Source organism: Balaenoptera musculus, chromosome 12 (genome assembly GCF_009873245.2).
Source record: "Balaenoptera musculus isolate JJ_BM4_2016_0621 chromosome 12, mBalMus1.pri.v3, whole genome shotgun sequence".
Taxonomy (NCBI): Eukaryota; Metazoa; Chordata; class Mammalia; order Artiodactyla; family Balaenopteridae; genus Balaenoptera; species Balaenoptera musculus.
In genome coordinates, this window is record NC_045796.1 from 3,071,466 (window position 1) to 3,099,441 (window position 27,976).

General features: G+C 46.4%; 1 protein-coding gene and 1 long non-coding RNA gene across 7 annotated transcripts in view; one reads left to right on the forward strand and one right to left on the reverse strand.

Moving 5' to 3' along the window:
* Positions 1 to 5,415: 5,415 nt before the first annotated feature.
* Positions 5,416 to 17,187, forward strand: MPC1 (mitochondrial pyruvate carrier 1). Its single transcript, XM_036871295.1, has 5 exons — positions 5,416 to 5,615; positions 13,210 to 13,213; positions 15,472 to 15,568; positions 16,197 to 16,329; positions 16,643 to 17,187. The coding sequence occupies exons 1-5, from the start codon at positions 5,545 to 5,547 to the stop codon at positions 16,665 to 16,667; spliced, it is 330 nt and encodes a 109-aa protein (XP_036727190.1). The 5' UTR covers positions 5,416 to 5,544; the 3' UTR covers positions 16,668 to 17,187.
* LOC118905063 overlaps positions 5,925 to 27,976 on the reverse strand; it is a 34,290-nt gene continuing 12,238 nt past the window's right edge. For 5 of the 6 annotated variants that reach the window (XR_005022142.1, XR_005022144.1, XR_005022147.1 and 2 more), the window contains one exon: positions 24,840 to 25,882. This is a non-coding gene — a long non-coding RNA (uncharacterized LOC118905063). Of the gene's footprint in view, positions 10,100 to 24,839; positions 25,883 to 27,976 lie in introns of those variants that run through there. The other variant, XR_005022145.1, reaches the window with a different exon arrangement.

Here is a 27,976-nt window from a genome sequence, read left to right on the forward strand (position 1 = left end):
CAGCCTGTCTGTGTTTAGCCAGGTGGAGCCCCTCCAAGGACGGCTTCCTGTCTGTCAATACAACACTGACTGTCTTCAAGAGCGTCCTCACAGAGGTAGAATTTCAGGTCAGTGTTAGCTGGAAATGAGAGAGGACTTCTCAGGCCCCTGTGACCACTACCCCAGAGCCACCTCACACGGCTCAGGGCCAGCTCCGCCTGCAGGCTCCTACCACCAGCTAAGCCTGGGTCCGAGCTGGGAGCTACCCTTTGGGTGGACCTGGTTTTCCCCCAACCTGGTTTTCCGCATACAAAGAACCAAATGATGGTGCAGGAGAAGCAGAGATGAGGGCCCCGTGAGCTCTGAACACTCCGACCTTCCTCCAAGGACAGAAATCTACACAGATAACCTCTCTCCACCTTTGTCCTTCAGGAGAGTAGATAATGCTCAGAGGATTAAAGGGTGGTGCAAGGTACAACCTCTCCCTAATAAAAAATAAATAAAAACAAACAACCCAGTAGCAAAAGACAGGAGGGCAGGCGGAAGCCCAGGCCCTTCCCAAGGGGGACGCAGGGAAGGAGAACTGGACATTTATGTCCTAAGGGGATGCAGCGAAGTGGAAATCTACTGTTGACAGTGTCAGGCTTCGCACAGACATCATTCCTTTTAATTCTAACAAAAACTCAGCAACGTGTATGATGTGATACTTGTTGGTTCCACTTTATAGATTAAAAAACTGAGGCTTGGGGGGTTTGAATAACTTGCCAGCTAAAAAGTGGGAGCATCCGCCTGATTGCAAGGCCTGAGTTCCTCACTGTGCCCTGGCTCGGAGGGCTGGAAGGCAGGAACCCGGACGCTGGACCCGACGGACGGGCAGTCCATGAGATGCTCCTTCCGAAAGGGCTTCCTGGTTAAGGAAGTTTGGGAAATGCTACGTAGAATAAGCTTCTCTTATGCTCTCATTCACGGGAGCTTAGTAAAGGCTCTCTCGGAAGCGCTGCAGAAAAAAATAACCTTGTCTGATTCAAATAAGCTTTCGAATACATTTGACCTAGAAAACTGCCCTCACCATTTCCCCCCTAAAACTCCAGAGGACACAGGAGTTGGGGAAAGCTGCCCGTATCCAGCGTGTGAAGCCTGTTTCCAGCAGCCAGCAACTGCGGGTGACACGCGGGCACCTTGGGACGGTTCAGCTCCTCTCGCCTTTCAGGGGACGGGTTCTGTCCACTGATGCAGGGGACGGGTTCTGTCCACTGAGGCAGGGGACGGGTTCTGTCCACTGAGGCAGGGGACGGGTTCTGTCCACTGAGGCAGGGGACGGGTTCTGTCCACTGAGGCAGGGGACGGGTTCTGTCCACTGAGGCAGGGGACGGGTTCTGTCCACTGAGGCAGGGGACGGGTTCTGTCCACTGAGGCAGGGGACGGGTTCTGTCCACTGAGGCAGGGGACGGGTTCTGTCCACTGAGGCAGGGGACGGGTTCTGTCCACTGAGGCAGGGGACGGGTTCTGTCCACTGAGGCAGGGGACGGGTTCTGTCCACTGAGGCAGGGGACGGGTTCTGTCCATTGAGGCAGGGGACGGGTTCTGTCCACTGATGCAGGGGACGGGTTCTGTCCACTGAGGCAGGGGACGGGTTCTGTCCATTGATGCAGGGGACGGGTTCTGTCCACTGATGCAGTGGACGGGTTCTGTCCACTGATGCAGGGGACGGGTTCTGTCCACTGATGCAGTGGACGGGTTCTGTCCACTGATGCAGGGGACGGGTTCTGTCCACTGATGCAGGGGACGGGTTCTGTCCACTGATGCAGTGGACGGGTTCTGTCCACTGATGCAGGGGATGGGTTCTGTCCACTGATGCAGTGGACGGGTTCTGTCCACTGATGCAGGGGACGGGTTCTGTCCACTGAGGCAGGGGACGGGTTCTGTCCACTGACGCAGTGGACGGGTTCTGTCCACTGAGGCAGGGGACGGGTTCTGTCCACTGAGGCAGGGGACGGGTTCTGTCCACTGACGCAGTGGACGGGTTCTGTCCACTGACGCAGTGGACGGGTTCTGTCCATTGATGCAGTGGACGGGTTCTGTCCATTGATGCAGTGGATGGGTTCTGTCCATCGACGATTGCCTGAGTCACACATTTCCACAGGAAGGGCAAAATGGTGATGTTTCTATTTTCTGTATTCCTTTGCCATTTATTCACTAGTAAATTACTGAATCGCTAGGCAGAGTGAAGATTCCTGGCCTGTGAAAGTTTGTGATCTCCCTGACCTCAGTACTAGAACAGTAACCTGGGAGGAATCTAATTCTCCAAGCCCTGTGGGCAGCGCAGCGGATTAATTTCAAGCCAGACAGGAGGAGCTAACTTGGCTAAGATGTTATGCCTTCAGATTCTCGAAAAGGTACTTTGGCTTTTGAATTTAAGTGTCATGGCTCTCGTCGAAGTCCTGGAGTCCCTTGGTTTACTCTAAGCTAACCAAACTGACCCGTGCCTGCCTAACCGGAACCCAAGAAAGGCAGGTGTTGGGACAAAAGAAAACCGGGCAGAAGGACAAAAACAATACCTCTTTACCTTTATGACACTTTTATCATCCACTAAGTGCTTCTTCAGATGTTTCCTCTTTTCATCATAACAGATTATATGATCTGTGACCTGTGGAATTCAGTGTGTCAGCTCATGATTAGACCTACTGTTTTTTTTTTTCTATTTTGATACTTAGGTGAGAAAATGCAGCTTGTTTATACCATATGGAAGCTCTCCTACTGTACGAAGCATCACAGACCTGCGTGCCGTGAAGCTCTCCACGGGACACCCAGCCAGAGGACACCCCCGCCCTTCTACAGCACAAGCACTGCCGTTGCACACACAGTGTATGTAAACACAGTCTGTACAAACAGACCTGGCCATGCGGGTGCTCTGAACCCGGGGCCAGCCTCCCTCCAACCTCGGACTTCAGCAATCTGTCCAAGCTCACAGTCTGCTCCTGTCGACAGGGAAGCTCTGCGTGCAGCCTCGGCGGTGACTGCCTTTCCTGGACTTGGATGGGCATGCGAGTTCCCACTCACTGCTAGGCCTTTGCAGTCACTTTTGCAAACCTGGGATTCAAAGTAGCCAGTGATGTTTGCATCTTCACCTCCCATACTCTGTCCGTGCAGGGACCACGGAGGGTTGGGCCTTTCTGAAGCTTTAGGAAATAATGTAGCTGGGTTTCTTATCTACTGTTATGTTTTCTTATACATTAGACCGTAGCGCCTGTTCCATATTTAAAGTAGCAAAGATACTATTAACATGAAAGTCCTCTTTGTCCCAACATTTGAAATAGTGGAGAAAGTATGGCTCTCAGAGTAAGAGAACGGGGTTCAGACCCCAGGTTAGCTACTTAGTAGGACATTTATATATTCCTTTATCCAGTATATCCCTATACTTAAATACTCCAGTTGACATTCCTCCACACAATGGGAAACCAATGGAAAGCTCAAAAGCCCAGCTGAGGCCCAAATGGGAAAGCTGAGTCTTCAAGGCCAGCCAAGAGAGGACAGCAGTAATTGGGGCAGGTGACCTCAGCAGCCTTTCTCCAAGTGCTGTCACTTGACAGTGAGGCTCAGGGCTCCACTCTGGACCTCTTGAGGCTTTGAGGTTGGGGGGTGGGTCTTCTGACAGCTTAAGTTTCAAAACCACTGCTGATGAGGGAAAGAAAAATATTAGGGGATAAGACTGAACCACTGAGATCCAGGAGCCCCTTCTCACATGGCAGGGGGCAGACACAGTTTGGTTTTATTTAAAAAGCCATTCAGTTTCCTTACACCCACCTTCTGGGTTGATGTGAGGAGGAGAAATTACATTTGAAAAGTGCCTCTTGGGACTTCCCTGGTGGCGCAGTGGTTAAGAATCCGCCTGCCAATGCAGGGAACAAGGGTTCGAGCCCTGGTCTGGGAAGATCCCACATGCCGCAGAGCAACTAAGCCTGTGCGCCACAACTACTGAGCCCGCGTGCCTAGAGCCTGTGCTCCGCAACGAGAAGCCACCGCAATGAGAAGCCTGCGCACCGCAATGAAGAGTAGCCCCCGCTCGCCGCAACTAGAGAAAGCCCATGCGCAGCAACAAAGACCCAACACAGCCAAAAATAAATACATAAATAAAGTGCCTCTTGGTCAACAAATGGGAGGTATTAATAATATTATGAATAATAAAGACCGCTTTGGTCCTTCTAGGTCGTACATTCCTATCTCCACCATAAAGCACCAGTGGAATCTAAGGGCCTTCCTGGTGTTATTATGGAATTGCAACATTGCGTATTAAGATATACTTTCACAGAAGATCAAGGTTAGGTGTGACCCGTAGACATCCTAACAGGAAATAAATCTGCTTCAATGAAACGAATGCTATTTTAACTCTCAAAGGCATTTCATTTCTTCTTTAATGCTTTTTATTTTGAATAGATAGCATATGTTCATTGTACAAGCTTCAAAAGGAACAAGAGTATACAGTGAAGTTTCCCTCCATCCCTCACCCCCTTAGCCCTCCTTAGAGGTAGCCACTAACATTTCTCTTCTATCTTTGGAGACAAATTTATACTTTCTTTGTCCCTATGTACAAATGACTGGCACACTTCACACAGGATTCTGCACCTTGATTTTTTTCCCTATAAATTTTAAAGATCTTTCCATATCAGTACACATAGTTCCTTTATTCTTTTAAACAACCGTATAGTATTCGATGATGGAATGGATGCACCACGATTTATTTGACTCTGTCCCTTTGGTGGATATGTAACTCATTTCCAATCCTTCCATATTAAAAATAATGGTGTTTACATTCCAATTGAAGTCCTTGCTAGAGATGCCCGAGGGTCTCTGCCCCCATGCTCTCATCCGGGGCATTTTAGATGACTCAGCCGTCTACAGTTTTGGCCAGTGTAAAACATTTACAATAAACAAAAACAAAACAAAGCCCTGAACAGCCGGAACCTCCCACGTCTCCCTCTCCACGCGGTGCGCCCCACACGTGGCGCTGCGGTTCCCGCGCTGGTCCCGAGCTAGAGGACCTGCTCTCCGGCACGTGTAGCGGCAACTGGGGACGCAGCCCGCGCGCCCCTGCTGCGCTCCTCCCGGCGCCCACCTCCGGTCCGGAGCCTGCGGGCCTGGGCGGCCGCGGGGGCTCGCGGACGCTGCAAAGGCCCACGAGATGCGGGCGGCTGGGACACTCCCGCGCGCCCTCGGACAGTCATCTACCCGCCCGGAGCGCGCCAGCGCGGGTGCCTAGCAACCGCCACCCAATCGCCGCCGGGCCCCGGCCGTTTTACGGCAGCAGGCCTCGCCCCCACGCGCTGCCGAGGGGCGGGGAGGAGGTGTGCGATGAGCGTGAGCCAATCCGTGCCGCCGCCTCCCGCCCTGCGCCCTCCCATTGGCCCAGAGCCAGGGGGCGGGCCGCGACCGTAAGGTGGGGCCGAGCTGTCGTGAGGCACGCCGGCGGGCGGGTGCGGTGTCTGCTCTGTCCGCTCCGCCGGGTGTCATTGGGCTCCGAGAAGCGGCGCCGAGGGCATCGCGGGCGGCCTGGTGTCCGGCACGGCCATGGCGGGCGCGCTGGTGCGGAAGGCGGCGGACTATGTCCGGAGCAAGGACTTCCGGGACTACCTCATGAGGTGACGAGTCCCCGGGGCCGGACCCGCCGAGGGCCTCGGGGTGCGGAGCCGACGCCGCCGGGATGAGGGGCCGCGAGGGTGCGGGCAGCGGGGTGGGCTCCGCGCAGCGGGGCGGGGATTCCGGGGCGGCGGGGCGGGGGGTTGCGGACAGAGGGGTTGGGGCTCCCGGCCGCGGGGCGGGAGTCCAGGCAGCCGGGCGGGGTCCCGGGGTAGTGGCGCAGGGGGCTCCGGACAGTGGGGCAGCGGGGCGGGCCGGAGCCCCGGCGGGGGGACCCACCCCGGCGCGGGCGGGCGCCGAGAGCGGGCCCGGTCCGGCGAGTGGGGCCGGGGCTCCGGCTCGCTGCACCTGCTCGGCAGGTGTGTGCCCAGGTGTGCGGCGGACCTGCCCCGGGCGCGGGCTGCGAGGGCGCGTCCCGGCATCGCTCGGTGGAAGGTGAGCCGCAGGTGCTCCTTTTCCGCGACAAGGGCACTGAGCCCGTCGGGTCGACCTCGCCCTTCGGATTTCGCAGCTTCAGGGCGTCAAGCGTGGGACGGAATCAAATCTAACATACGAATATTCTGCCAACCAAGGGCATACTTTTTAATATTATGCTTTCCATTAAGTCTTCATTTCCAATTAGAAAGAAAGGGCATTGGCGGGATGAAAAGCCTAAAGACACTTCGTATATTTTATTTTTTGGCTTCGCCGCTCGGCAGGCGGGATCCTAATCCCCGTCCCCCCCCACCCCACCCCGCCCACACCCAGGGACCACTCGCCTCCTGCATTGGAAGCGCTAGTCTTAACCACTGGATCTCCAGGGAAGTCCCACTTTCTGTATTTTATTTTCGCCTGTAATCTTGAGATGCCTGCTTTTTATTTCATGTATTTAATATAACTTTAAAACCGTTTTATATAGTTTATTTAGGTGTATACATTTTAGTTTTTCTTTGTGTGATTTTTTAAACCCAGGTAAGTGTAGGGCTGCAGTATTTTTTAACAGGGTAGTGTAGTAAAGAGGTAAAGTGATGACAGCTGAGGAGAAATAACTATCCATAGGGTACAGTATGAAAGCAGCTTCATTTTACCAGTAAAAAAAAAAAAAGCAGGATTAATTTTTTTAAATTCTGAATTTTATTGCAAATACTGTTTGCTTGTAATTTTAAAGGGCAGTAGGGTAAGAAAAATAATTGTCTGCCACGTGGTAAATTTGGAAACAGAAGCTTCACTCTTGACTTTCCAAAAATGAAGTTTATGTACTTGCATAGGACCATAATTAATTAGGATAGATGTTTAGTACTGTGGAGCAGAGTATTTATGAGATTAATGTGCTGGGGAAATCTGAGGAAAGTAGTCATGGGAGGCTGTGTTCTTAGTCCCTGCAGTTAAGTTTCTCTATGACTTCACATATTACCTTAGGTTTTTACTCATGTTTCTCCTTTGTATGAGCCTTCCTAATAGTTAAGTACAGCTAAGGATAAAACTGTATGATATAATTAAGAATAAAGTCTTATCCATATTAGAAATATGCTGATGATTACCTAATGTTTTATTACACAGGAAGAATTTGTAAAATATATGTATTTTCAAGGAAGAGAGTTAGCCCTGCTTTTCTAAATTTATGTTTTTTTTACTAGACAGGTGTCTGTGAGCCAGGTATTTCAATTGAATACTTTGATATATGGTCTAACCTTTTTTCAAAGATTAAGTTCATGTAGCTTTAATGTTTACATGCCTTCTCTAGTATTGCTTTAATTGTATTCAGCTCTGACTAAATGAGGAAAAAAGGGAATTGCAGTGTCCAGGAAAGTGCTGCCTGCTAGGACACCCAGCTAGGATTCCGAAGAATGACTTCTAGCCAAGGGATCCCCAGCAGTCAATCCCAGTGGACTTTTGTTGCCCTGGCTGTGAAATGGGTTTAATGACAGTGCCTATCTGGTTGGGTTGTTGAGAAAATTAAACCGGATGAGGGACGTGAAAATACTTGGAAACCCCAAATCACTACATATTTCTATTATATCTTGCTATTTTTGTAGCAGAAACGTTTAAAAAAGTGTACTGTTACGGGAAAAGTTAAAATCTTAAGTGTGAGTGTTACTGAACAGAACTTGAGTCTGTGCACCCGACACACAGCAAAGCCAGTCTCCTGATACTGGTTGTGGGGAAGGGAAGTGCAGCGTTTACTGCAGGGCGCCTGCCAACCAAGGAGAAGGGGCAGCTCATGCTCAAGAGACGCGAACTCCCAGATGGCTTTCAGGGAGGGGCTTTTAAAGACACATTCGGAGTGAGGGTTGCAGGGTGCGAGATCAGCTTGTGGACTTTCTTCTGACCGGTAGGTGGTGAGGTAACAGGGTGATGTTTGGGGAATCTTAATGTCAACCTTCTGGTTCCAGCCAGTCTGAAGGCTACTTCTTGCGGTGGGAATGTAGTGACCATCCTCCGCCTGGGTGGGAGCCTTAGTTCCTGCAGAACAACTCAAAGATATGTGTTAGATTGACATGTATCTCCCTTCAGGAGGAACTAGGACTCTGTCTGATCGCTGAACTATTGTTTAAGCTGTCATTACTTCTCTTGCTTAACTGCTTTCCCTTCTTCCTGCGTTCCCTCACTTCCCGCATTAGCAACTGCTTGAGTCCGCCCTTGGGAACTTGGGGAAGGCCTGGAAGACTAAAAGCCTTTTTCTACAACAAGAAACTGGGGACACAGAGGGGCTTTTGTACTCAGGAAGGCCCTGTAGGGTCCCGCTCAGTTTCATGAGGCGTAAAGCTCTGTGATTTTGACTTGGAAATACTTCTGTGGACTGAACAGATGAAGTGAGATGTCCAACTGGCCTTGTTTTCCCTGCTGCTCTTGGCAGCAGTGGGATTTCATGCCAGCCTGCAGGGCAGTGGTTGAGTGATTGGGCTGATATCAAAACGCTCAGCAGAAGCTCTTTTATTAGCTTTTTCTCCAGAAAGAGAATCGCTTCTTCCCAGCATTTATTAGAGGAACGTTTCCCCTGTTTGTTCTTCTAATCTTCTTGCTCACAGCCCCTGCTTTGCTTTTGCAAATAAATAAAGCCATAAGAAGACAATTTCATATTCTCTTCCAATGAGAAACGGGGCCCTGTGCCTTCTCACCTCATCAATCATTTGCACTCCTGAACAACTCAAGCTCTCTAGCGTTCTTTTTACAGCCTGCCAAAGGGGTGTAGAGGTTTTCCAAACTAAAACTGCTCTAGAATTTTAAAAGTCATTTTATTAACAACATAGTTGAAATTTTTAGCAAAAATTTAAAGTCATACTTTACATAGATTATAACCTCCTGTCAATTACATTTTATGGATAAGACTGAAATGTCTTTCTTACTAAAGTGAAGTTCCAAGTGTATTTTAAAATGTTGATTTTTTTTTTTCATCGAGGAACAGGAGTTAAAAGAACAGGCTCTAACCAAAGGCAGTGTGTGGACTTTGATTGGATCTGATATGGGAAAAAACAGCTATAAAAGGCATTACTGGGACAACTGGGGCATTTAAATTGGGTCTTAGTATTAAAATATTAAGTAATTATTGACAGTTTTTGTTGGATGTGATGGCAGTATTATTACACCTAGGTGATGAGTTTGAGTGATGGGTTTGAATCCCAGCCTTTTGGCTTTCCAGCTGTGTAGTCTTGGACAAATTGCTTAGTGTTTTGTGCTTTGGTAGCTGTTTGATGACACAGCGTAGTGCTGTGTATATTACAAAAGTAAATGTTCTATTTTTATTGTTATCAATATTCTACGTTTAATCCCTGAGTTCCTGGTACTCTCCTTTTGATGCCTTCCATCTTTCCTTTCACTGATTTCTTCTTACCTATTTTAATGAAAATCTTGAATCAAGAACTTCCTGGATCTCTGTTATCGTTTTGTTTTGTTTTTTTTAAATAAACTATTTCCTCACATACGTTATTGGTGGAGTAAAAACAGACAGCTCTCTTTTTTGCTCTTCTTCTCTTCTCCCTCCTGAATTTTGGTTAAGAAAAATAAATTAGAATAAGCAGCTAAGTTTTGAGGTAAGATGTATGTTCTAGTGACTGAATCAGTCAAGGTCTGTGTGTATTTATCCTAGAGATTTACTCCCCTCCCTCAGAGAAGTGAACGGATGTATACGTGCACATATGTATTTGGATATATGTGCAAAGAATGTTTTCATAAGTAGAACCTAGATCACGAGTATTTGAGAGTCAGTTAATCAGTCAGCACGCTCTTGTAAATCCCAAGTGAGCCGGCTGTTTGCAGTGAATATTCTCCAGTTAATAAGGTTATCTATTCTGTTATTTTAACTTCTGAGTTTCCAGGAGAGCTTTAAGAATTTATATTTACTACCCAAGTGAGAAGTTGCAGTGGAAAACAGGGAATCTTTCACAAGTTATAGGATATTAGAGCTGGAATGGACCTCAGACATCAGATAGTCCAACACTTCACTTGCCATATGGAAAAACTGAGATCCAAACCGAGCGGAAAAGTTGAGACCCTCTGGACGCCAAACCTGTGAAGCCAAAACAGGAATGTCGGTTAAGATTTAAAGGGAAATAGTTATGCACAAAAACGGTTTTGAAAAGAAGGTTTCAGGTACTTTCTTTGCACCTACTTTTCCTGTGTCTGCCTCCCTTCTCTGCCATGCTGCTTGCATACGCCCCTGGCCTTACTTCCCTGCCATGTAAATGACCTTCAGAAAGTTACTGAGGCTGAAAGTGTTGAAGCAGAACTGGCCACAGCAATCTCTTTTCTGCCGTCCAGTTTAGTTTTGACCATCTAAATACAGTTGAATATCACACATTCTGATTGTTAAAACTCTCTCTCATTTTAACTTGAACTAGAAATAGAAAGTCAGGTAAAAGTTGGTGAGCATAAATGAAATGGTGGTGAGCATTTTCAGCCTGTAAGAGAATTGCAGTTAGAATATCTCCAAGTCTTACCCCGCTCTCAGTGGTGCTATAAACAGACTCTGCTAGGCTGTCGCTTAGATCCTTTTAGTACTGTGGAAGCAAGTTATAAATTACCTGAATTACTCACAGTACTTTCGGAGAAAGCTAGCAGTTACTGTCAGTAGTTTTAGGAAAGGAAGAAACAGATTGGCAATGCCGAGAAGACATTAAGAAAATAAAAATGAGCTTAGAAGGAACCTGGAGCCAAGCAAACAGATTCCAAATTCAGGAGAAAAAGAGGATGAAGTTTATGCGGGGTGAACTTATCCTCCTTTGCCACCTCCATCGTCGTTCCTAACGTGGGAGACCGGTGTTTCCTCCACAGGAATTCAAGGTCGTAAGTGAACCGAGAAAACCCTTACACATTTTGAGCTTGTTTTAACCTTCACTGAAATAAAATACAGGCAACATACCAAATAAAGAGAAAGTCAAGGGTATTTTCTACACAGTTTGTTTATTTATTTATTTATTTATTTATTTATTTATTTCTGGCTGTGCTGGGTCTTCGTTTCCATGCGAGGGCTCTCTCTAGTTGCGGCAAGTGGGGGCCACTCTTCATTGCGGTGCGCGGGCCTCTCACTATCGTGGCCCCTCTTGTTGCGGAGCACAGGCTCCAAACGCGCAGGCTCAGTAGTTGTGGCTCACGGGCCCAGTTGCTCCGTGGCATGTGGGATCCTCCCAGACCAGGGCTCGAACCCGTGTCCCCCGTATTAGCAGGCAGATTCTCAACCACCGCGCCACCAGGGAAGCCCCTCCACACAGTTTTAACATTATTGTCCCCCAACTGCAGTTTGTGTTGCTTATAAGTTTATCTTTCTTTGGAACAGAAACTAATACATACTAGGAAGCTTTTCTTTTCTAGTTTGGCTCTGCACAAATATGCTGTTCAGATTTTTTGACTGAGTAGTTGATGCATGTTTTGGACAGTTCTGACATAGAATTAAGGAATGTTGAGTTGTGGCGTTTTGTATTTCCCGGGGATGTTTAGAATAAATTTATTCTCAGATTGGCTTATAGTCATTAAACCACTATTAAAGTGATGTGATCAACATTATTTTTGTGGTCACTTTCACATAGGACTTTTGGATTGAGCAGGGTATGACGGCAGAAATTAATTCCTCCTTCACATTCCTTTATAATCTGCCTTTTGTAAAATAGGGTAGAATTTGAACTATTGTACAACTCAAGGAAAGAGTCCTGAATTGAAAACTAAATTATCTCCGAGTTGACAATTTAGATTTTAAGAACTACATCTTTTAAAATATTTTTGTAGGAAAAAAATGTGCCGTTGGTAATTTACAGATAAAGAAAAGGCCTGTGTTCAGATCCTGAACAAAGGAGAGTGACACCACAGGTGAATAGTCCATAAATGACTGGACCCTGCCCTCTGACCTGATAAGGGAATCACCCTCTCGGCGGTCCAGACTCTGTGCTCCGCCTGGACTTGCTGCGAAATACAGTCTTGGCAACGTGATTTGTTACCACAGTTGAAACATAATCTATTAAAACAATGCACTTAACGTTGAAAGACGGACTCTCTCTAGGCTGTTCGTATTTCATAGTAGAACCTATTTGAAGTATATTATTAGCATCGTCAGCAAATACTCTCATGCTGGAAATTAGAGCCTCCTCGACCCCTGCATCAAAACAACTAGGGGAGTTGTTTGGACGTGACAGTGTGTATAGAGGATTTTATCGTTTTATTTCAGTAATTCTTTCAGGAGCTACACTTTTAAGAGTTTGCCTTATCAGAACAATTAAGCTATATCCTGAAAAGAAGAATTGCCATCTCAGAAGTAAAAGTAGTTCGACGTATTTCTGAATGGTATTAATTTTAACATTCAGGAAAACAATTCACTTAACATTAGAAGATTTTCCTCTTCATTCATTCAGCAAACATTTTTTGAGTGCCTTGTGAATTCTGGGCACCACTTGGGCCAGAGTTTCAGCTGTGAACAGAATATGGAATTACACGCCTATTTTTGGGAGCTGACATTCTGGTGAGAGCCTGTTAGTAAGTAAAAATGGAAAGTCCGTTGCTGGTAGAATTCTGCAGCGTTGTGCTTCTCTCCAACTTGCCGTTTTCAAAGAAATGCCCCCTGTAAGCCCGTGCTGTCCAGTCTGAGAGCCACAAGCCCCAGGTGGCAGGGGAGCTCGTGGAGGGTGGCCAGTCCAAGCTGAGGTGTGGGGCAGTGTCGGCACCCACCGGATCTTGGAGACTCAGTGCCGAAAAAGAATGTAAAATACCTTATCTGTAGGTTCTTATTGATTACATGTTCAAATTAAAATATTTAGAAATGTTGGAATAAATAATAAAATGAACTCCTGTTGGTTTTCACTTTTGTTAACATGACTTCTAGAAATTTTTAAATTTCATGTGACTCCTGTTCGTGACTTGCATCATATTCCTGTTGGATAGCCCCACTCTAAGGATTAAGGTAGCGTTTCATAAAATTAAGGTTTACTCTCATTAGGTCAAAGTCATTGTTAGAAATATCACTGGATCTTCTCAAGACAAAAAAAGAGTGTGTGCTGCTAGTGTTGTCGTTCTGTGACTGAACTTGAACGCATGTATGAGGCTGATGTAACGGAAACCTTTCAAAGCACCTGATCTTTTTGTTTTCCCCGCATGTCTCTCCTGCCTGAACCTCGGTGACGCCTCACAAAACAGCACGGTAAGAACCTGTCGCTTCTTCGTATCAGACTTTCTGCAGTAACAGAGTACGGACAGGAGATAGCCGTCGTGCCACGTCCTTGTGGGTCCCGGGCCAAGGGCGCCTCCGGTGACCCCTCGGTCCTCCGGTTCCACTCTGGGCACTAACTCCTCTGCAGGACCAGTGCCTTGGCTGATGAATATCGGACAGAGCACAGACCACACATGTATTCCAGAAAAGGGAAGTGAGAACTAGAATCTTGTACTCGATAGAAAAGATGTATTATTAACTTTCTGTGGTTAGATATTTTAGTAACTAGTGTTGAAATTATCTTTACCTTTTATGTTCTTTTTACGAAATATCTCTTAAGTATATCTCAATGCGTATAATCACAAGTGTATATATAGCCCTTAACTTGCAGAACTCTGCTTCATATAGCCCTATGCTCACCACAGTAAAACTTTGAATGCTGTCTTGTGACCAGAAGTCCCCCGGGCTACCTCAGGTTTCAGATTTATGCCGCAGCCTCTTACTACTTGGCCGCAGCTGTGAGCGCAGACGCCTGGCATGGCTGAGCCCCTCAGGGCAGCCCTCAGTGTGTGCGTAATGCGTGGACCTGGGGGCCACCGTGCAGAGTAGAGCAGAGCAGTGGAAAGTGATTAAACAGCCAAGTGATGGGGATAGACTGACATGGTCAAAAAAAGGAGGAGACGAACATCCCTGGAGTAATAGAGAGTTGAAAGTGAAGGGACACAAAGGAAAGGACAGGAATGGAAACAAGCAGGTAGGTGAGGAGGGATAGATACTCCATCGCCAGAGGTCTGGAGGATGAGGAAGGAGGAAAATGACCAGGCTTCATCCAGGTACAAGAAACATGAAAGTTTCAGCAATGAGTAGCTGAGACAAAATCCAGTCTGAAAGCAGGAGGACTAAATAGCCACCCCAGAACCTCAAAGATTCTTTATACCAACTGTGCCTGAGTTAACAGCGTCCATAACTCAGATGTGAGATTCTGCAGTACTCACCATGCTGGCAGTAGAACAGCTCTGACAGTTTTATAGCTATTTAAGGCAGAGGCCTCATGCTTACATTAACCACGTTACGTAAACGTTTCAGAATATTCTTAGATCATGACAAAGGTAATTCTCATTTATTTTTCTTGCATTTCCTTGTTTCTCATTCTTACAAAGTTTTTGGATTTTAATGACTCTTGGTCAGTATTAGAAGTGCAGGTCTAGAAAGGTATTTTGCAGCCTGAGTTTATCTTAAATGCTCTGATAGGCAGAAATAAAGCACTGCTTAATGTTCTGATAACTGAAAAGGGTCTTTACCCAACAGTGTGTGGTTTCCTTCAAATTTTATTTTATTTTTTGTTTTTCACTTTATTTTTGGCCGTGCTGCACGGCTTTCGGGATCTTAGTTCCCCAGCCAGGGGTGGAACCTGGGCCATGGCCATGAAAGTGCCAAGTCCTAACCACTGGACCTCCAGGGAATTCCCTCCTTCATATTTTAAAGCATTACTTGCAAATTGTACATAAATAAAACAATTTTTAATTTAATGGGAAAAGCCCCTGGACTCACTTCAACCTCAGAAGTTAAATTAAATTGGATGTTGCTGCTGTTCAACGTGGACAACTTAATTTTGGTGCCTGGGGCGGCCGTGGTCGCACATGAGAAACTCCTGATCCACTTCTTAAATGTAGGCTGTTCCTGTTCCTTCAAAATTAATGTTCAGTTTAACTTCTCATTATCGGGGGCTCTGAGTGTAGATTTTTAGGTTCTCTGATCTTCATATAGCTCATATGAGCTGAAAAGCAATTTCTTCCCTAATTAAGTTACTCTCTTCAGAAAAAGTATCCAACTTAGGGTCTGCATTTTAAGAGATGTTGACAAATATCTTAATGAAAATTTGAAAAAAGTTTGATAGATTTAAACGTTACATTACAGAGAATGGTTGTAACAGGTTTAGGTTGTAGCACGAGTGACTTGTGTAAGAAGTTAATCTCATTTGAAAATTCTCAAAACGGGACAGTCTGAGATTACTTAGTTGTGATCTGGAAGTTGGTAGGGACCTTGGTAGAGTGCCTGATCCCTTCTGGTTTGGGGCTCTCACCTTGTGAGAACTGCTGATTCTTAGGCACATACTTGCACAACTGAATGCCTGCATGGTAACCTTCCCCAGTTAACCGCACATTCCACGTTACTGTTTAAGAGAAGTTGTAGCTCTTCACCGCTCCATCTTGACTTTTCCTCTTCTTTCTCTCCTCATTTTTTAACAGCACTTTTGGGGCCCAGTAGCCAACTGGGGTCTTCCCATTGCCGCCATCAATGACATGAAGAAGTCTCCGGAGATTATCAGTGGGCGGATGACATTTGGTAAGGATGCAGATTTGAAAAATTGGGAGGATCTTTATATATAAAATTATAGCATAATACAGCTCCTGCTTACATTTCAAGTTTGTAGCACCAGACACTAAAGTCACTATTAGAAAGTAATGTAAAGTGCCTGACGTCATTGATGGGTGTTACTCCTCGTGGTAAAGGGAGAAAAAGGGTTACTGTAGTTGGAAGTATTTATTAAGGTCCTGTTTGCCTTTCAGATTTAGTGCCCCTAGTTAAAGAGCGTGTCCTCTTGAACTTTATTTGGAAAAAGGATCTTTAAGTTTACTTGAAATCCTGATATTTGAACATAAAACTTGTTGAGGGGATTAAATAGCAGTTCTGTCAGATAAGGGACTATAAACCACTCGAGGGGACAGAAAAGGAGGTTAGAACTGATGTCAGCTCACTGACATTATGTTCTTTACCTGTTTAAGTAATAAGTAACAGAATACCTAACAGTGGAGCACACCATCTGATGAGTTTCCCATTCAGGGAAGCATTTAAGCAATAAGTTGCATCATCTGTAAAGGTCTTAGCAGAAGAGGGTCTGTTTTCGAGGCAGCTGAGCCCTGTCAGCCCTCAGCGGGAGGCCCTAAGTCACTGTCTTGCGTGTCCCCGGCAGCCCTCTGCTGTTACTCCCTGACGTTCATGAGATTCGCCTACAAGGTGCAGCCTCGGAACTGGCTTCTGTTTGCCTGCCACGCCACAAACGAAGTAGCCCAGCTCATCCAGGGCGGACGGCTGCTCCGGCACGAGTAAGTAGACCCCACTGACCCTTTGTGTTCTGAGGAGCTGGGGCGGGGCGTGACTGTGTGTGGCTGGGGAGACTCGCTGCAGAGCAGAAATACGCTGAGAATTTAAAACAGGGACCGCGCCGTTGAGACAGTGCAATGAGAATTCACTTATTAAACATGAAAATTAGCATGAAATAGGGTATTACTGTTCTTATGACATCGTGACTTGAAATACATGTTAACGTAAAGGTGTCTTCTTAAAGCCCTCCAGGGCCTTCGAGGCTGGCGGTGAAGTTTTGTTTCTCTTTGAATTTGCCTTTGTGCTTCTTCCCAGGATGTCTAAAAAGGCCTCAGCATAACAATGGAAAATGAAGAGCCGGCGTTTTGAAGGGCTGGCACTGCCAGCCGCGGCTGCTCAGTCACAGGTTTCATCATAATGAACAGTCTTGCTAAGAAAAATATGCGGAATGCTATCGTTACTAACCAGACTATTTTTCTAGAAATAGCAGGGAGTTCCTAAACCTACTCTCTGCTGCCTTACAAGTACTGAATATTTTACTTCTCTTCAGAAAGAGTAGCTCAAATATGCAATCAATTTAATACTTCCCAATGATGGTTTTATCTGCAGTAATATGTATATTATCTGTTAGAATTTACTTAATGAAAAACTGAAGAGAACAAAATTTGTAACCATCAGCATTTAAGTACTCAGAAATCGTGACCTTTCGTTTAATGACCATGAATGAGACAGCTGACAGCTGGCCACATACCTAAAATCACATTGCCAGTGTTTGAAAAGGTATTTGTATTTCCATGCAGTGTGTATATTGAAATGCTGTAAATTAATGGCAATAAATGATTTAAATATTTGTCAAATGAGCATGATTAATTACCTTGTTATGTTTGTTAAGAAACTGAAGAACTATATCCCTGAAAGGTCAATTACAGGTGAAAAGTGGAACTCCTTGAAAATGATTAAGATGGCTGGGGAAGTGACAAGCTGGGGGCCAGTTTCGGGAAAGCGTCCACATTCCCAGCTCTTCATAATGCGCTCTTTCAATGGGCAAACATTAGAAAAGGCACCCAAGCACTGCACCTAAAAGCTGCCCCTGGGGCTTCCCTGGTGGCGCAGTGGTTGACAATCTGCCTGCTAATGCAGGGGACACGGGTTCGAGCCCTGGTCTGGGAAGATCCCACATGCCGCGGAGCAACTAGGCCCGTGAGCCACAACTACTGAGCCTGCGCGTCTGGAGCCTGTGCTCCGCAACAAGAGAGGCCGTGACAGTGAGAGGCCCGCGCACCGCGATGAAGAGTGGTCCCCGCTTGCCGCAACTAGAGAAAGCCCTCGCACAGAAACAAAGACCCAACATAGCAATCAATCAATCAATCAATCAAAAAAAAAAAAAAAAAACTGCCCCGAACTAGCTGACTGCAGGCTGTCCGGAAGTGTCCTGGGCTTGAGTTTCCCCCTGAGGCAGGTCAGCTAACATCTGTGCTGTTTCCAGGGAAGCCGTGGGGCTTGCAGGCCCACAGCACATGTCGACGGCCTGGTGGCCAGCCGCGCTGGGCGCTGGGAGGGGAGGCTGACCTCTGGGCAGGGAGCCAGCTCTGCAGGGCAGGGGTGGAGCTGCTCCGAGGAGTGGGACCAGAGGACCGAGAGCGTCCTGAGGGCACAGTCCTCGCGCCTCAGGTCACGTCGCGCAGTTAGTTGGAGGTTTTCAACCTTCACCGTGGACGTGAGCACGATTTCCTGTCTTCCGGCAATCATGGATGACGGCGGCAGGTGTAGAGCTGGCGTCGGCAGGGTCTGCACCCCCAGCACCACCTCAGCCAGCCTGTTCCCTCTGAACCGTTTCTGTCACTTTTTTGTTCCTTCAAAGGCTTTCGGAAATGTGCTTTGAGCCACACGCAGCCCTGTGAAGCTGGGCCGGTGCTGCTTCCACACGGGGGACACGGGAGTGCCTGGTGGGGCCTCGTGACACGCGGCTGCCCCTCCACCCGGGGCTGGGGGCGGAGAGCCGGGAGCAGGCCGTCCTCCCTCCCTCAGGCTCGTGCCGCCACAGCTCCCTGGAGTCGAGGGTGGTTGAAAGGAGCTGGCGACAAGAGCCGAGATGGGTTTAATTCAGTTAAAACCGTGCGTCCTGCTTACTCTGTCATACAAGTAATACAACTTGTAAGAAATTCAAACTATACAGATGCATATAAAGGAGCCACCGCAGGCTCGTGCCTTTCTTCCCGTCCCGTCTGTCCGGAGTCACCACTGTTAGTTTTTGTGGTTTTGGATCTTCCGCTTCCCTTTTCACCTTGGGAAACTCGTCCTACCTACCTGTCTCTAGTGCTAAGTGAGGAGCAGGGGTAGCCGGCGGGTGTCAGCCGGGCTGGAAATGGAGATGCTGCCCCAGGCCCGGGAGAGAGGCTGCAGAGATGGGAGCAGGAGAGGCCCCGGTAACGTCAGTGAGCAGTCTGCTTCCCTGAGCTGCTCTCACACCTGGTGAGGAAATCCGGGCAGAGGCCAGCAAGGTCACTGATGCTCCGAATGAACACGGATGAGCAGGGCGTGTGCACGGGCAGGTGTGCGGGGAAGGGGTCCCGCGGGAGCCGCAAGGTGGACGGCCCACATCAGAGGGGGTCCCGAGGGGCCCAGACAGAGGACACGGATCTTGTACCCTGGCAGCTCCCTGATGGGGTCTCGGGAAGCCCCCAGCTGTCCTCTTTCTCTGAGCACAGTGTCCTGAGTACTGGCAAGGACAAAGGCAAGGATTCCAAGTGAACAATGAGAAAAGGTGGGGCAGGGTGCGCAGTATTCCACGGCTGGAATCTGACCCCTAATTTCCTACAGCATCGACACCAACAGGAAAAGCTGTATTCTGGAACAAGATTTTGTAAAGGTTCTTGGTTGCTTTAAAATGACCAGTGTCTCATTAGCAAAAAGGACACTTAAAACAAGTGGGCGTTCCATTTATAAGTGAAAACCTCGTCAAGCAGACTGACCAAGCAGTACGAAAGCTTCGTTGTCACGGGGACTGGACAGGAGCCCTCCTGGGAGCACTGACGCCAGGGCCTGGACAAGCTCGGTGCTCTTCCTGGGAACTTATAAAGAGCTCTGTCTTGTGGAGACATCTGAAGTGTGTCGTCACAGAATGTGGTGGTCAACACTGTCCGTCAACTATACTCCAATAAAGGTGAAAGAAAAAATGTGGCAGCTCTTTGGTCTACACTGTGAGAGCAGTGCCTGCTCCCTTCAGGGTGTCCTCAGGGCATCACACCTGAGCATTGGGGGTGTATTAGTAGAGAACAGTGCCAGCAATGTAAATACGTAAACATGTTAACGATGAACAGGAGTTCACATTTACAGTAACAACAGCTGCACAACTAAAACATGAAAACACAAGGACTGGGTTGATGCAAAATGTAATTACTCTGAAAGCCCAATGATCCTGTAACCGAGCAGGACCCAATGGGGCCTTCCTGGGACAGGCCCCTCCCCCAGGTCCTCTGCGTCAGCTCCGTTCTGAAGTACCCAGATCATAGTATCTGATGCACCTTTCCTGAGTTGTTTTACAGATGCTAAAGCCGCCACCAAATGGAAGAAATGAACTACTTGACGACCATGGGCATGTAGCCCCCAGCCCTACTGGCACCTAAGGATTGATCATGTGAACTCCTATGACCCCACCCTGTGACCTCACCATCAACCAATCAGAGAACTCTGCACAAGCTGATCATACACCCTGGGACCCCCTGCTCCCTCAGCTGGCCTTTAAAAATGCTTTCCTGAAACGCATCAGGGAGTTCGGGTGTTTTGAGCACAAGCTGTCTGGACTCCTTGCTTGGCACCTGCAGTAAACGCTGCACTTTCCTTCCCCACAGCCCGGGGTCAGTGGATTGGCTTTACCGTGTGGGCAAGTGGACCCAAATTTGGGTCGGTAAAAATACATTTCCAGATTTTTAAATTACCACATATAACGTTGTCTCTAAAAATACTCAAGATCTCAAAATATTTTTCATTTCAAATAATAAAATACAGAGAGAATTTGAAGCCACGAATGTGCTACGACACCTCCATGATAAGGGACACTGTCAGGGCCAAAGTGCCACGAGGGCTTCAGCCACAGAGCATTCCTTTCTCTGACAAGTCACGGGACAGAGGTGACCATCGTGAAGTACGTCCTGCACTGCCCCATCTTTCCCACCCACAGCGTGAGTCCTGGGCTGGGACGTGCACCTCCCCAGGAGCAGAGGGGCGATAAGTGTCGGTGGTGACAGTTGCCACACGCCTCCCTGCAGAGCTCCTACCACACTCCACGGGGACCACTTGGGACCTCCAGTCGGGCTCAATGACTCCTTTTGTCTTTTTACATTTTCATCCAGGATTTCCTAGTCGTTTTCTCAGGTGCATGTGTACGGAAGGTTTGCAGACAGTAGCGGGAAAGCAGCAAGAGTTGTTACAACATCTGAGGTCCTGACACCCGACATTACATCAGAGTTCTTCCTAGTCATTTTGAGGCTGGAGATAGATGGGCTCCAGGCTGGGCATTTACAACCAACCTCCTGGTTACATTTCCTGAGGCGGGAGGCAAGTGGGCTCCAGGCTAGATATTTACAACCAGCCCTCTGTACTTTGAGATGGAAATAACAGGAACCGGGGAAATAGCTGGATTTTGCCTCCTGAGGACACTTTAAGATAACAGTCGTGGCAGGAACAGAGAGGAGCTAACCCTTGTTTGAGTAATAGATCCACAGGTCACATATCTCCCATCCTTGGGGCAAGGGAGACATTGCGCGGGTGCAGAAAGACTCCTTGGGGGTCAAAAAGGAGGGGGCACCACCCCATAATATGTGACGCCAAGGCCCCCCGTAGGCCTCTGGGCTGGAATCCATCTTGGAAAAAAGTTGCACATGCACGGTGGGGAGGGTCCTAGGGGAGGTCAGGTGTGGAGAAAGAAACCAGCTAATTGGCTAAAGGCAAACAAAGACCTGGAAGACTGTCCTGTAAATGACTTAACCGCCTCTTTACTGCGCTCGTTAGGGGGGACGCCCACACCCTTTCTCTCCAGGGGTGCATCTCTGCCCTGCTTCTGTCTTAACTAAACAAGCTGTTTCTCTGTGTGCTCTCCCACTTGTTGCTGTGCTGTGTCTCTAATAATAAACTTGTGCCTGTTTTTACAGTTTTTGTCTCCTTGAGAAATGCATTTTTCTTTATTTTTCTAGTCAGCATTGTTTATTTTTTTAAATTAATTTTTATTGGAGTACAGTTGCTTTACAATCTTGTGTTAGTTTCTACTGTACAGCAAAATGAATCAGCTATACATACACATATATCCCCTTTTTTTGGATTTCCTTCCCAGTTAGGTCACCACAGTGCATTAAGTAGAGTTCCTGTGCTATACAGCATGTTCTCCTCAGTTATCTATTTTATACACAGTATCAATAATATGTATGTGTCAATCCCAATCTCCCAATTCCTCCCACCCCTCCTTCCCCCTTGGTATCCATACATTTGTTCTCTACATCTGTCTCTACTTCTGCTTTGCGAATAAGATCATCTATACCATTTTTCTAGATTCCACATATATGTGTTAATATACAATATTTATTTTTCTCTTTTTGACTTACTTCATGACACTCTCTAGGTCCATCTACGTCTCTACAAATGACCCAGTTCCTTTTAATAGCTGAGTAATATTCCATTGTATGTATGTACCATATCTTTATCCATTCATCTGACGATGGAAACTTAGGTTGCTTCCATGTCCTGGCTGTAGTGAATAGTGCTGCAATGAACATGGGGGTGCATGTGTCTTTTTGAATTATGGGGGAAATGCATTTTTCAGTGGGGGAAAGAGCCAGGGAAAATTTGCTTGTCTGCTGGCTTGCTGGTCTAGCAGCTAGGGTTCCTGGTTTCCATCCAGGCTACCCAGGTTCAATTCCTGGGCAGGGAACTAAGATTGCGCTTCAAGCCACCGGCCACTGCTGCCTCTCTGAGATCAATTTCATTGTCTCAAAATGACTTGCTTTTTCAGGCCCAGGAGAGAGCCAACAAGAGCAAAGCTTGGTGACTGGGGGGCGGTAGCCCCAGGCAGGGCCGTGGCCTTGGAGCCATGGGGGGTGGGAGGGGGGCAGACGATGGCCTGGGGGGAGGTGCCGGCCCATGGGGTGGCCACGGGGCTCCCAGGATTGTGATGGAGCTCCCAGCTCCACAGAAAAGCTGCATGAGAATGAGCTGCACTCCCTGAGAGCTTTACTACAAAAGCTGATCTCAAAGCCAAGATCTGCTTGCTGACAGGCGCCTTGGGCAGCGGGCACAAAACAGGCTGTTGGTCTATGTTCCTGATGGAGCCCGGCTCTGATTCCTCTCAGTCGCTCTGAAGGTCCAGCTGAGGCCAACAAGACAACATTTCAGCCCCAGCTGGTAATTCTCACCTAATCACTCACGAGGGCCGCTAGGCACTGGTGTTCTATGTCTAGTTATCAGAGGGCCTTCTATAAACTAGGGCTTTCCTCCGTCAACTAAACTATACCCTTACACCTGGACATGGGCCCTACTGAAAAGGCAGGATAAATACTCAATTCTTTCCTTTTCTGCCCAATTTTTAAAGTATAATTGGTTCAATAGCTGTTTCAGTTGTAACACATTATTTTGAATTATTTTTTCTGGCGTTTTCCCTTTTGAGCATAACAGACTCATGAATTTTCATAGATTGAAAGTGTTTTTATCAACAATGTTTATTATCATTTTTGGCTCAATTGTCATAACTTTGGCCACTGGGAGCCCCCTTCCAGGTCTCTCGGGCTTTGATCCCACTAAGCCTCCACGTTTCCTGGCACGAGATGCCTCCTGCCCACTCTGAACGTTCGCTTCCCCACCACGAAGACATTTCTCTGCGTATGGGGAGTGCGGGTTCCACGTATGGGGAGTGGAGTTTGCGCCCTACACACAGGCTCTCGGTACCCACTTGCTGCTAGAGGTACAGGGCTTCTTGGCCAGTTCAGCACACAGTACTCAAAAGGACTTTAAAAAAGAAATCATGCATTCATATTGATATTTCCCTGTCAATTCTACTACAGTACTTCTACTGAATTTCTTTCACTTTCGTAATTGAATCTTTTATACTGAATTGCGTGCGTTATTTCTAACACAAACATTTCATTACTTACTTGCTTTACCCAACAATATAAAGAAAAATGGTTTCTCAATCACACCGTTATTACTGTAAACAATGAAACTACTGAATACAAGCCCGAAATTTCCCTTATTCTTTGTCCTTGGAATGAACGTCCCAAGTACGTAGGTTCCAAGTAATAGTTCTAAATTCACTTAAAATAATCTTTTGTCTCTGCTACGTAAGCACTTACCCCATGTAGAGTTCAACACAGTTGTCCGTATTTATTTTCAATGTGAAGGCTTTTGCATTCTAGCAGCTGCTAGTTCTTAGAAGGTGGCAGCTCTTGGCTCCTGTTCCTAGTACAGGAAATTGGAGGCCAGGCTAACAGTTAAATGACTGCCCGGGAAATTCAATCTCTATGATCGCTTCAATTCTCCAGTGTAGACAGTGAAGTCTGTCTACACTCATGGGTTCTGGCTGAACAAATCAACTCTACCTTTTCCTACTTAATTTCTAGTTCTGTTACAACCTACCTAGTTTAATGTTTTAATCTTGTCCTGATGTGCAAGTTTTATCTTGTGCCCTTTTTGAGTTATCACTTTTCTCTTTAAATAAAAATAATAATATCCAAATTTTCTGCATACCACGCTCTGTATTTTCACACCAAGTCTTACATTATATACATTGAAATAATTCTCAGTTAATATTTTCTTAACCACATGCAGTCAGTGTTTAATTTTCTTGTAGGGAGATTTTGAGGAGACACATGGTCCCAAGATTCCACAGGGTAAGCAAAGGCAACATATGTAAAAACAAACTCTCTTTATTTTTAAAATTTTTGTCTGAAATCCTCTCTTCACTCAGAAGTCAAAATGCAGTGTTTGCTTTTTTAATATATTTTCTAGCACAATCAAATACCCTCTAAGTAGTTCACCCACCTCAAACCCTATAGTGACTATAGTTATGTTCTTTAAAATACAAATAAAACACAGAGTTCAGCGTGACCACATGTGCTTAGTTTGTAAGAGCAGCACCACCTTTGACACAATTTTTGCCAAAAGTCAGGGTAAAGGTCCAAGCGAGCCAGCTGGAAGTCTAATGTGTGCAGCCGTGACTTTCGCTGCAGTATCTTAGCTTCTGGCCAAGAGTGAAACAAGAGCACAGGGTGAAACACGTTCAAACAGGCTCCAGTCACCTGCTCTGGGCCTGTCGAAGTCCCTCCTCTGCATTTTTAAACTAGCGCTACAGATATAATAATCTGCGTTATTATATAGATGATAATAACAGTCTATAATGGATGGATCCAGTCTTTCAAGTTTTGCTTCATTTAAATCCAACCACATTCCATTTTCTTCTAAAAGTCTTTCTAATTAAGAATTATATAACCTCATAATTTTTTTTATTGCAGTTTTCAGAAGTTGCTACTTAGAGCAAAGAGTAAGTAAGTCTTTAAACACAATTTGGGCTCCTAAGTCCCTTGAAGAGGGGAACGAATCTTAGCAGTTGCTTTTTTGTAGACAGCTGCTCTGAAAGCTCTCCTGACCAATGAGGTAAAGTCTCCGTTGAACAGGCAAGCTTACAATGTGTTTAAAATAGTCTGAAAAATTCTTGAACATATGAGGGAGAATTCCGCAAATTTTATTTAAAAGGCTTCATTTCACGCAGAGAGGAGAATTAGACAAGCCCTTGGAGAAATGTGAACATTTTCCCACGTTGGCATTTGCTGTCTTAGGTTGGATATAACATCTTGGGTCTAGCTCGGTCCTCCTGGGGCAGTTCTGGAAAGTTCGCTTGTCTCTCTCTCCTCCGTTGGACTGTAGGCTCCTTGGGGGCTCCTGGTGAACATTTCTCGTAATCATAGCCCATAGTGATTAAAGTAGCCTTTGTGTATTTTAGGAAGTTCCAAATTTCCTGTTTCCTAACAGCCTCCCTGGCAGCCGGGAGGCTTGGAGGGCTTCCTCTGTGCCACACAGGCCTCCCGGGTGACGCTGCGTTTGGAAGCGAGCATCCCAGGAAGCAGGCTCTCCACACAACGTCCACTTTGCGGGTCCACATGCAGCTTCCATCACTGAGAAGGGGCGTCAGTTCCGGCAGCAGATGCCCAGGCTTTGATCAGGTGGAGGCGGCTTTCTCACTTGTCCAGTCCCATCGCATGGTCCAGGTGTTGGTCCTGGAAACATAGTCTTAAAACTCATTTCCATTCTGCACGATTCCGTGATGGACCTCAAAGCATTTAGTAAATCCCTTTTCTGCTTAAACTGGTCCAAGTAGATTCCACTGTTTGCAATCAGGGGCTCTAACCATCCTGAGACAAGGAACGTGACGTCTTAGGCTTCATGTCCACAATTCCTGATGAGACCTCAGTAGAGCCATGGGCATCTGGAAATATCCTTTACGATTAGTCCAGCGTAATGTCTTCTTAGGGAAGGCCAGGGGATGGGGCTCCTGACTCCGCAGGCCCAGAGTGCCTAAGGCGGTGAAAGCACTCAAAAATTAAAATGTACTGGAGACAGAGGTGCAAAACAAAATCCTTTTTAAAAATTTGCAATAATAAATATACATCTCACATAGACTGAAAGAGCTCCTGTTGGCAGGATAAGTGACTCTGCATTTGACTACAATAAAGAGTCTGGGAGTGAAAGAACTTACAGCAGGAGTCACTGGGACATAGATGGAGGAAGGGAAGGAAGGAAGGAAGGAGGGAAAGAAGGAAGGAAGGGAGGGAGGGAGGAAGATATGGCTCAAAAGGAAAGAATTCATAGAAGACCAAGTAGGGGACAACAGAAAATCCACACCTAGGGACTTCCCTGGTGGTTCAGTGGTTAAGAATCTGCCTTCCAATGTAGGGGACACCGGTTTGATCCCTGGTCAGGGAACTAAGATCCTGCATGCCTCGGGGCAACTAAGCCCCCGTGCCACAACTCCTGAGCACGTGGGTCGCAACTACTGAGCACGCGGGCCACAGCAGAGGATCCTGTCTGCAGCAACTAAGACCCAACGCAGCCAAAAATATAAATAAATAAATATTTCAAAAAAGAGAAAACCACACTTTACAGCAAAACCCAAGAATATCAAATGAAAGAAAATTCTAAAATCTTCCAGAGAGAAAGAATGAATCATCTGTAAGTGGGGTGACTAAACCACCCGTAAGTAAGCAGAGCGCATGTCTCAGTTTACGCAGGGTCTTCCTGGCTTACACCTACCGCCCAAGCTTAATTACTGGTAGTGCCCTCTTCACTCTCAAGTGTGTCCCGGTTGAACGATATATTTTATCTTCACCCTAACCTATAAAGGAGTAAGAGACAGACTGGTAGGAAAATGGTACAAGGGGATACTGGTGTAATGGTTTTAAAGTAGTAAAAGTAAAGAACTTTGAATGTCAGATTTTTTTATCCAAATTGCCACTCAGATGTGAGGATATAAATATTCTCACTCATATAAAGCCTCAAAAATGTTATCACACAGTGGAAATGCTCTTGAAGGAAGGATTCAGACAAGAAAAGAGACAAATTCAGGAGATTGCTATAAGAGGTATGGAATTAAGGATAATCAAATGCTTAGGTAAAGTCCCCTATAGGACCCAAGTGGGAAACAGACGTCCATAACAGTCTAGAACTAAAATATCAGCACTATGGGTCTGAGGGAAGAGGGAGACCAAGGGACATGATCGTGGGCAAAAAATCCTGAATTATAAGGGTACAATAAGATATTTCTAAGTTTACTACTACAGGTAAATATGCATAATTATAGGTTTTAAAGAGAGGGTAGCCACAGTAAGAAGAAAAATATAATGTTTAACTTTTTAAACTGGCAGAATACTCAAAATGACCATAAGAAAACCTAGGATTGAGCAAATACGTAAATACACCACAGATGATGAAAGCCAGGTTTCTCACTGTCAGAAAAAGACGTTATGAGTCAGGCAAAGGGGAGTTCAGGATGAATGGGAGGTGTAAGAATAAACTCATGGTGTCTACATATTGACCCAGTTCTGTCTGCTTGGGTGGCTGAGAGGCAAGGACACCCAGGGGCAGTGAGTACACCTAGAGCTCAGATACTCGTTTCTAAGTATGAGTTTCCAATAAAAGAAACAGTACTCCTTGGAAAATGGTCGACTCCAGCGTGGGGTTAGGAAAACACACGATGAGCTTGGAACATTTTTATGGTGCCAGAAATTAAGGAAGTGCTGAAAAAATCACGAGGGCATGTTGAAAGAACACAGGAGCCTGCTTGAAGAGCCCCAGTGGCCAAATCTGGGACAATTTTGGCAATAAAATAATGATAGTAATTACTAATCCATAGAATAAAATCAATACCCATAAATCCATAGTCATATCAATGAAGAACGAATGAATGAATGGATGAATGAATGAATGAACACACACACACATACATACATACATGCATACAGCAGAGAAGGGACAGTTCCTCCTTATAGTAGAATTACAAAGGTAAATGTAAACGATGGAAAGAGAAAAGTTCCCTTAGGCCGACACCACAGTAATAATGGGCCTAGGCCAGAAGCATCTATCGGTGCTGAACGTGGTGGGTGTGAGCATGAT